Source organism: Aulonocara stuartgranti (genome assembly GCF_965226115.1).
Source record: "Aulonocara stuartgranti genome assembly, chromosome: 23".
Taxonomy (NCBI): domain Eukaryota; kingdom Metazoa; phylum Chordata; class Actinopteri; order Cichliformes; family Cichlidae; genus Aulonocara; species Aulonocara stuartgranti.
Window position 1 is genome coordinate 14,461,110 of NC_138958.1, and position 10,613 is coordinate 14,471,722.

The 10,613-nt window shown below is 37.7% G+C and overlaps 1 protein-coding gene across 2 annotated transcripts; it reads left to right on the top strand.

Annotated features, from left to right (window-relative positions):
• Positions 1-888: 888 nt before the first annotated feature.
• Positions 889-5,561, top strand: LOC309700952 (claudin-18-like). Of its 2 annotated transcripts, none has more exons than XM_082524879.1 (5): positions 889-1,220; positions 3,369-3,533; positions 3,617-3,746; positions 3,841-3,951; positions 4,118-5,561. In XM_082524879.1, the coding sequence occupies exons 1-5, from the start codon at positions 1,001-1,003 to the stop codon at positions 4,257-4,259; spliced, it is 768 nt and encodes a 255-aa protein (XP_082381005.1). In that variant the 5' UTR covers positions 889-1,000; the 3' UTR covers positions 4,260-5,561. The 2 variants fall into 2 exon arrangements, with proteins under 2 accessions (XP_082381005.1, XP_082381006.1); XM_082524880.1 differs by lacking the exon at positions 889-1,220 and adding an exon at positions 1,431-1,780.
• Positions 5,562-10,613: the final 5,052 nt, after the last annotated feature.

The window sequence follows — 10,613 nt, forward strand, 5'->3', positions numbered from 1 at the left end:
GTTTTGAATGGTAGCATGTTGGCTAGCTTAACAACTTTGCAGAAAGTGCTTATGACGTTACGATTAAATATTAAAAGACTGCTTGTTTTTTGAAACTTTCAAGAGGCGTGTGCTGACATTTGCAATCAGAGTCTGCTGTGTAATGCCTGACTGTGCAGTTTCAAGGTCCAAATGTGAGCACGCCCCTCTTGAGCCAAGTCCCCACAATCTGACTGTCTTGTATTGTTCTGGATTGTTTGGCTTTGGCTTTACTTTTATAAAACAGCAACGTATGATCCTCATTTTCCAGCTACTGTCACTCAAATCTGACCAAACCAAGTCTGAACAGTCCAGGTAGAAAGAACCTATTGGACTTAGTTATAAAAAACCAGTCTGCACACTATGTGTTCAGATTCATTCAGAATCAGGAAGTAGGTCATTCTTGTGACACATTTATTGTGGTGACGTGTTTAAAGCAGAAGAAAATAGTGTAAAAGGATCAATTTCATGGCATGACTAAAACATGACCTTGAGTGTTTGTTAATCTAAAATCAAATGAAGTGGTCTAACTTTATTTCTTTTTAGATTAACGAACACTCAGATGATTGTTGTATAAAGCACTTTGAGTGTTCCAAAAGAGTAGAAAAGCGCTATATAAGGCCCTGCCTGTTTACCATTTCTACCCAACAAATCTGGTATAGAAGCTGAATGACCTCCTTCTCCAAATTTACCAAAAGACCATCATCATTTCCTCATTTTAGATTTTCAAAGACCATTTACACAAACTCACAAACAGACTTCCAACCCTCTACACGACGAACACTCCTTACCAACATTAATCGACACTGATACTGATACGCTCCACCCAAATCTGTACATAAGTGCAAACACGCGGGGTTACTGGTAAAGTCCTTTTAGACTTCATACTGGACGATATCATATTCAAACACAGCTGCAGTGCTGAGGAAAGGCTGAGCTGAGAGCACTTGACGGTTTCCAGCGGCAGAAAGAAGACGGCAGCATGGCAGCCACGTTGTGTCAGAGTTTAGGCTTCGTTCTGAGTTTGATAGGAATAGCGGGAATAATCGCCGCGACGGGGATGGACCAGTGGGCCACACAAGACCTCTTTGACAACGTTGTGACAGCCGTGTACTCGTACTCGGGCCTGTGGAGGTCCTGTGTTAGGCAGAGCTCCGGCTTCACAGAGTGTCGACCATACTTCACCATCCTCGGCCTGCCAGGTATGTTTTAAATCAATAATACCAACGGACATGGCAAAAAAATGAAATTGACTTTTTTTTGGGGGGGGGGTTATGCAATACATGTAGGTGGTTTAAATATTAATTCAGAAAGAAGAACAATACAAAGAACCATGTTTGGCGTGTGTTTTCACACCCTGTTTCGAAAGGAGGGGAAAATGTGCTCCCCACAGTTTCCCGGAACCTGGAAGTAAGTCTTGGGTAAACATCAGATAAGGTCTGTTCCATGTCGAAGCCTACATAACAGCAGGCAGCAGTCAAACACTGCCATTTCATGACTGTCTGACTCTGGTGGTAACTCAGTTTGAGTGGAACATCTAAAATGGCTGCCACAATGACCCAGTTAATAGGATTCATGTTGTCGACGTTGGGCCTGTTTTTAATATCGGCTGCAACAACAATGGACGAGTGGAGCTTACAAGACCGATCTTTTACAGTAATAACAAATTTTTATACCTATTCTGGTTTATGGAAGTCGTGTGTAGGGACGACGTACGGTACCACACAGTGTCGGCCTTATTTCACCATACTTGGCCTGCCAGGTAAGAGAATTACACTCCAAGAGAAAAAGACATTTATCAAATATTTCTCGACATGTCGGATTAAGGAGAACATTTTCTAAAGGACCTCGGAAGGTACTTTAGAATATTTGGGAGGTTTTAGGGCAGATTTTCCCCCCCATTTCCACCCCCTGCCACTTTTCCGACCAGCCCTGGAATAAAAATGCAGTCGACTGCAGAAAAGATGGTGTCTCTCCGGAATCAAATAGAAATTTGATGAGACATCCAAAGCTTAGCTGAGCAAGCACAAGCTTTAGCAGAGTGTCACACAATGTAAAGTACATTTCCACACTCTGTACTTAACAGCTGAATGTAGTGTAGAGCATATTGTATATAAGGTCTTAAGGGATTAAATCTAGAATAATACAGGTACAATATCTGAGGACGCTGAAAGATGGCATTTAGTTCAGTGTGTTTCACCACACGCTGCTTTGATTTATGAGTGCTGGAAAATAACTGTAATGTGCTTTTTTTTCTCCCTTTTTAAAACATTTTAATTGAAATTGAATGCCGTGAGTGTCGGGCTTTTCCTGCCTCTATTCATGATGCACATGTGCATCAGTAAAACTAATATATTTATTATTGCCGGGGATTTTGATCCCCTTTCAGAGACTTTTTAGAACTACTGCTAAACTTGTAATTCAGCCCAGTTATTCTTGTATGTCTATGGATTCATATATTTCCATAATATATGTAGAAGAAGGTAGAAATCCTTGCATAATAGTTGATTGTATTATGCTGTAAAACACCTTGATCTCTTTTTGTATTACATTTTACTCATTTTAACCACGGTTTCAAACTAATTACGAAAATAAAAGCAAGTTCAGTTTCTAATGACGATATCTCTTGTCTCTTTCATGCCAGATATTATCTTCAGCGGAAACTTTTAATGATGGCCGACCTGCCGTTTTCCTGTGACAAAATATATTGAACTATTGAAGCTGCTACCTTACAGTTATAATTAGTTTCTAGTGTGTGATTTGTATTATGGTGGCCATGATCAAAGAAGTACTCAGAAGTAAAAGTACAAAAATATAATTAGCGAAATGTATTGTCAAAACTTCAAGTGGTTTTTAAAAAGAGCTGATTATGACTGGATGAATATAAATGATGCTGAGTAAAAGTTAATTTAAACCTTTTAATATAATGTTGCGTAGTCAAATCATAATCACATTTTTTGTATATATTACCTTTAGTACATAATAACTGAAGCTGTACAAGGCACAGTGTTGCCTTCTAAAACATACAGTGCAGTACATTAACCATAAAAAGAAGATATTTTAACATGCATGCTTAACTTGCAACACTCCAGAAATATTTAAACCTAAAATTTGAACTTATGTATTATAATACATTTCAATTTTCTACTCATTTGAAATATATTTAGGTTTGGGTTGTTTGAATATTGTATATCTTTTATTTATTTAAACTCATTGAGTTAATTGGCAGCTTTTTCTTTTTCTTTTTTCATTTTCTTTTTGATAAATCTTAAAGTATCTACAAGGTAATACCAATCTCACAAACAGATATATCCTAAACATATGCTAAATGTCATAACTTTGATTTTCAGCTCTGCTCCAAGCCGTCCGAGCCTTGATGATTGTTGGGATCGTCCTTGGCGCTATCGGCTTACTGATCGCCATATTCTCGCTGAAGTGCTTGAAAATGGGGAACATGGAGGACAACTTGAAAGCCACCATGACTCTGTCGGCTGGGATCATGCTTCTCCTTGCAGGTTACTTCACTAACAATGCTCAGGTGATATCGAAGAAGAACGGTTTTGCGATAATACCAGCATTAATTCGGATTTTTTTTCAGGTGTCTGTGGGATTGCTGGGGTGTCAGCCTTTGCTAATTTGATTGTACAAAGTTTTCAGTTCACTACATTTGCCAGTGGATTCAGCAGTACAGGCAATGTTGGTGGACTAACGGGAGCTCTGACGCCAAGGTAAAGATAAACTGAAATTAGCATATATATATATATAGTAATATATTACCTGCTGAATTAATTTTGGTAATGTTTAACCTTAATAATCTTTCAGGTATACGTTTGGCCCTGCACTTTTCGTGGGTTGGATCGGTGGCGCTATCTTGTTCATCGGTGGCATCTTGATGTGCCTGGCCTGCCGTGCAATGACACCAGAGAAACACCGGTAATTTATAACTATTTGTGATCTTTAAAAAGATTGGTAGGGACAGTAACCTCTCTGTTCCTGAACAATAAAGTAGCAGAGATGTGAAAACTGCAAAATAGGGCAAAATACAGTACGCACATAGATTATATTTTCAGTGTTTGATGTATGTGACGCTATCCCTCAGGTATGATGGGATGGCCTACAAAGCTGCCTCCCAGAACACGATGTACAGGCCTGACACCAGATCCCGGCCCGTCTACAACGACTCCTACAAAGCTCAGAGTATGGATGAAAGGCAGACAAACCAGAGGTTTGACTACGTGTAGAACCATGTCTGTTTTAATACGCTCTGTGATAACTTTTCTACATTCAGCATTCATTTTTTATTTCTCTCTACTTTAATTTGGAAGACCGGTTTCAGGCCTAATTTCATGTTACTTTTTCAAATGTAATCACAATTATAAAGTCTGTGCTGTATATTTTGTATGTGTGTCTGTGTTAAATAAAAGGGGATTCTTACCTGTTCTGACACTAAATTCAGTAGCACAACACATAACGCATATATTAAACTCAGTGGAGGAATGTGCAAATGTCATGTTTGACAGGGATAAAAAATAAAAAATTAAAACAAAGGGATATTTGCACAGGTTCTTGTGAAATCTACCCAGTAGGGAAGCACTAAGATGCAATACAACAACTACTACTACCTACTGCTCCCACAGAAATTAAGAAATCCATATGCTAATTAAATGTACTTGATTTACTGATTATCAGCAAGTGTGAGCGCCTCTACAAAAGCAGAGGTTTTGGCAGTTTGCTGGTCTCGAGCTGTCGGACGTGTGTTGACATAATGTCCCTGCAAATTCACCTCAAGGTCAGATTGTACAGTGCTCAGAGATGTTGGAAAACTCCAGCAGCTACATCTCAGAATCCACAGTCTTTAGTTATTATGTAAATGTTAAAGTTCATGACAGTTAAATTAGAAAAACACTGAACAAGTATGGCTCTTCCAAGCAGAGGTGTTCATACATCCGTCAGCACGGTGTGTGAAGGTTGATGAGTTGTTGTGAAATTCTTCCACAACAACGTGAGACTGAGTCATACAGAAAATCATTCAAGTTACTGAATCATGAGGTGGAGTTTAGTTTTTCACAGGAACAGAGTCTTGCGAAAACGTTCTTTTTCACATGACCCACCTCTTGTTTTAAATGCTCCCAAGTTTTTTTTTAACAGTTTTGTTTGTGATATTATGTCAGTAACGTATCTTCTACTTACTTGGATGAAGGTCTGTTTCCAGGTTGGGGCTTTCCAGTCAAAGTCTTAATAGACAAACCTTTGCTATGCCTTTCGAGGAATTTAGACACACATCAGCTCAGTGGAACCACGGTTAAATTGTATCTGAGAGCCTCTTTAAGTGAACCTTTCTTTTCTTTACAAAGTCTTACAGAGTCTCTTTATGGACCCTTCCTTAACATCATACTATTTTTTTCAAAATGCAGCTACTGTTGCCAGCTAGCTTAGTCAACGTTAGCATTAGCAAATTAGCATTAGCTTGCTAATGCATCCCCATTTTGAACTGGAGTGGAAAAGACAACATGTTTGCCAAATTAACCTGATACTTTAATAAATAAACAAATAATAAATAAATAGAAATAGAAAATGTCATGTCTAATTCTTGCCTAACTGACCAAATGTTGTTGTTGGTACTATTGGTTAAATGGAATTAAAGTTTATTTTATGAATGTATTATTTTAATGTGCATTCATACATGCAGCAAAGTCATACCTGCTCTAACATGACTAACCTTAAGGCCTTTTATCCACCTAAAACTACTGTTTTAGGGATTATTTTACAACCTATAAAAATACAATGGCTTTGTTTTTACAGAGGCTAGTTTACTCTCCTCTTGAGCATGAATATAGCTTCTGGGTCTGAAAAGTAAAACAAATGCAAATGTATTTTGAAGGGGCCACTCTTCTGGTTGCAAAAAGAAATAATCTCAGTCAGAATCTGATAGACAACTCAGCAAGTGTTATAAAATACCAAGATCTGCTACTGTTTTCCAGACAGGACTTTATTAGCCAGAGCTCCCTCCTCACCATACAGTCTATGAGCCATATATACTGAAGTGTTTACTTTCTAGGACATTGGTTATGTTCTAATGGTGCAGCGACATTTAGTAGGTTTGTACAGTTTGAAACTAACCAGTGGAAAATGAGTGTGAAGAGGCTTGTGAAATGTACATATAATGTAGTAATTAATTTAGGGACAGCTGATTTTTCATAAGATTGCACCATAGTTTTGACACTCTTATACTTTGAAAGTTTTAACATGATTAAATTTTCTGCACTTTGTAAAATGTGTACTTGAAAGAAATCTTGAGAAAAATGAAATTACATTTATCAAAAGCCAAAACAGTTTATTTCTGCTTTCATACAAGTCATGCTCCAACCATCTGAAACAACACTCATATTGATTATTGTGTTGTTTATCCTATTAGCGTTATCAAAACAAGTGGTCATCAGTTACATGTTATCTCTTGCCCTGCAGCGCCCAATGATAAATAAAATTACTTCCACATTGTTTCAGTGTAATTGAATAAAAACTGTGCTCCTTCCTCAGATAGATGCTGTGTCTTTGGTATAATCCTTGCTGACTGTTCAGATGTAACAGGACTGATCTTTCATACCACGACAGCACAGCTGTCTGTTACTCTGCTGGATTATGCCCTTAAATCCAGCAAAGAGAGTTTCAGTGATTTGCATGAAATCACATTTCTTGATAATTGAAATTAATGAAAGTATTAAGTAGTAGTTACATTTAATAACATTTAATCACTCTTAAAGTGAGTCATTAATTGTTTTAATTTAATTTTAAAGGAAGTTATTGAGACTATGAGACAACCCTTCTTAAGCTTCTTTTCTGCTTAACAATTTTTGGCACAGCAGAATCATGTTCTATTTTCTTTTCCTAAAGCTTCACCAGTTATTAAGTAAATGTAACTGCGTTGGGATTGCAAAGTATTGCTCATGCATTACTTATTAACTCCCTAAGAAAAGTAATGTGGCACATTAACAGTATGAAACCTCGCGTGTTCATATGTTACACCTGATCACTGCAATTTTGCAATCTCAATCTTGTCCTTTCTGCAAAGCAAATCCACAGTACTTTGATCTAAAGTCACAATTATGGCAAAAGCACACACGAAAATGTTAGGATGCTTGGGTCGTTGACCCAGGGTTTTTGAGTTTATTATATTATTTATCATTTCTAGTCTTATTATATTATTTATCATTTCTAGTCTTTGGTTTCTTTGAGTTCTGTCTTATGGTTTATGTCTCTGTCTTCTCTAGTTGCTCTGTCTCCCTTGTCAGCTGTATTCCCTTGTCTAGTTCGCATCTCTGTGTATCCTTAGTTGCTATATCCCCGTGTCCAGTCAGTGTCTGTGTCTGCCCTGGTCCCACTGTAGTGCCTGCATGTGAGTCTGTGTCTTTTGTTCAGTCTGTGTTTTGTGTTTCCTGTTTTACTTTGAAGGTCTCTGTCTTATCTCAGTGTGTTCAGGTTACGCTTCCTCGTCAGTTCTGATTTGCCCCAGCTGTGTTTCCCTCCTGTTACCCATTCCCTGATTGCTCCTCTGTGTATTTAAGCCCTGTGTTTCTTTGTGTCTGTGTTGTGATCTACCGTTTACTTAGCTGTGTGTTCTGTCAGTCTGCCGGTGTAAGTTTATTTTGATTTTTCCAGTTATGTTATATTTGAGTTTAACATTAAAGTTGTTTTGAGTTCACATCTGTCTCCGGAGTCTGCACCTTGGGTCCTATTCCTGTCTGCACACAGCCACTCACAACAGAAAAGGCCTGAACTAAAGTGATACAATTGTTTGATGAATAATAACAAATTGGGCAATGATTTTATGAAGTGTTTCTTTAGACAAATAATATGATTACAATAATGTATTGCTTTTTTTTTTTCTTGCCCCTTGCTTACAATGCATGAAAATTTTAATATTTTCACCGACACCTAGGCACCAGGGATTACTCTAGAGCTGAATAAATTAGCTGATTAGTTATTTGACAGAAAATTAGTTTCTTAAATGTGAATATTTGATCATTTTGCATGTTTCTGTGGTATAAACTCCACATTTGGAAGTTTCTGAAAGTTAGTCAGACAACTAAAGATGTCTAAATAGGTTCATTTGGCACTAAAAGAATAATAATCCCTGTTTTTCGTTTCTTTCTGACATTTTATGCACAGACAGATTTCAAATATTCAGATGTTTTACAAATACACCTGACGACTGGCTGCAGTCTTGAAGTTCACTATGAAAAATATTACCTTTCTGGAGGATTTCTAGCCTGAAGTCCATTGGGGGTCCAAAAACCAGTAATCTAAAGCTTTGCAAGGCCGGGGCCACAAGGCCGAGCATGGACCCATTACATTTCATAGTGCTCTTCAGTAACGTCCAGCGGACAGGGCCCAGTTTCCATCACACTGGTCTTTGAAAAATGGCTCTTTTACTGAAAACATGTCCTCATACCCGGACCTCTGGCACCACCTAGCGGATCAGTTCAGCATCACTGCTTTTTTAATGAAGCGTAAATTCACGATTGAAGATCTTTTTTCCTTTTGTTGTTCTTATTTCCTGATCACTCTAAGAATCTGATCTTATCTACAGTACCTTCCTTAAAAAAATGCAGGAAAACAAAATATTTGGGCGGTTTTTCTTTCTCCCAATGTTGGAAGCCTAATAATCATCCCTGTATGACAGTGCAATCCAAACACTCCTGATTTTAAAATAGCAGGACCATAAAATAAAAATGTAAAAGTATAAATAATTTGAATCCATGTGTCCATGTACCCAGTGTATTACTCCAAATCAATAGGAAGTTGTTATGAGTGATGACCTTTATCCTTAAAATGAGGCACGGGGCATTCCACATCTATAAGGCGGCAGTGGGTTTGGTGAGCACTACCATGATGAAATCAGTAAATGATTCTACTGCGTATCCAAGTCCAGCTGCGACCAAAGCACAATGATGCAGTTTTTCTAGAACATGTCCCAGCAAAGCCAAAGATCTGTTAGTTATTTGACAGAAATACTAAGCTTAATTGAAAGTCTAAAAACTAGAAATGTGAACCTCTACATGACCACCGTAGTTGAAAAAAATATGAATTGTAGTGGGAAAAAAAGTAAATAGAAGTAAAAATTCAAAAGCAACAATAACTACTTTTAACACTATTTAATGTAGAAAATAATTAAGAGAGATCAGCCACAATATTAAAACCTTCTCCATAACTCTAAAACAGCTGTAGCCAGTCGTTGAGTGGACAGCAGATCTCTGAAACTGGTTGCTTTGCATTAGGATGTTGGAGGTTAGACCTCTGGATCTGTGGGCTTTAGCGGTGGTACCTCTCTGACCCGGGCTGGTTCAGTTGTATCCTTAAGATGCTCAAAAATATTGTGATCAACATCTGAGCAGATGTTGTCATGTGGCAGGGGTTTTTGTTTTTATCATTCTAGTGAGGTGTCGTTTAAAACCCTGGGTACTGGCTGGAATACATTTACTACACTTTAGTTGTTCTCAAACATCTTCTAGGGTCAAAGCTCGCATCCAATGGCCGCTTATACAATTTGAGTTTGCTGTGTTCACTGAGAGGAAGCGTCAAGATCCAACTCACAACACAGATTTATGAGGGAAACTAAAGGTTACCTGATACATCTCAATGCTCTGATAACTCACTTCGGTATCTCCCCCCTCTTCCCTACTCACATTGGACAAGGAAGTTAACTTATCTGTGAACAGCACACGTGCAATGAGACTTCTGTTTGACCTTTGAGGTGTGGATCAGCTCTGTTACCACCACCTCATGCATGCTTTTTTTTAAGCCCGAGTTCCGTCAGCAACCTGAACTTCTGCTGACAACGTTATCAGTACAATACCAAAAACATGCATTCACTTACAGAAATCAGTTGTCAGACCTCTGAATAGCTGCAATGGTGAAAAACTTGAGTTTCTTTATAATCATCTCAAGTTTCTAAATATTTGGCTTTTGCCTGAAATTCAAAAATCCTGTAAGGTTTTTCATCTTTACTCACCCACAGATCCAAATTACATTCATTCCCCTCTGTGTTTAATTGGGAAGAGGCCTCCACACTATGTCAGTTGTGCAATGTAGTGGAGAACTAAGAGCATGTTCAGCATTTTAATAACTCTTTGAGATGGAGATGTGAGATAAGTTAAACATCTTCATAAAGCAGGTGATAGATTGGATGAGGTTAAGAGATTAAAACAGAACAAACAGTTTAAGAGATCTGTAGAAGATTTGTGCTTACAATAAAACAGCAAAATACACAGCCAGTAACAACATAACATGCAAACAATACTAAATAAATAACATGAAATATTTTACAAGCTTTTAAACCATGGATTTCCCAAATGATTAAAATCATCACTGCCACCAAAACAGTTCTTGATTTATAAAGACATTTCATAAAAATAGATTCTTAACTCCTCCTAATAACAATAAAATACCAAAATTCTCATCTTTTCCCAAAATCTGCCAAGATCAGGTTCAAGTGGAAGGATCTCTGTTGCAATTATGCAAATACACTTCTTGCTAAGGTTGCAGTTATCCAGGGTTCAGGGGTGTAGTTCTTCAGATTTGGAAAGTAACTTCTTTTT

Coding starts and splice junctions, on each gene's coding strand:
- LOC309700952 (XM_082524879.1), top strand. CDS start 1,001: ATGGCAGCCACGTTGTGTCAGAGTTTAGGCTTCGTTCTGAGTTTGATA. Junction 1,221..3,368: donor CACCATCCTCGGCCTGCCAG/GTATGTTTTAAA, acceptor TTTGATTTTCAG/CTCTGCTCCAAGCCGTCCGA. Junction 3,747..3,840: donor ACGGGAGCTCTGACGCCAAG/GTAAAGATAAAC, acceptor ATAATCTTTCAG/GTATACGTTTGGCCCTGCAC.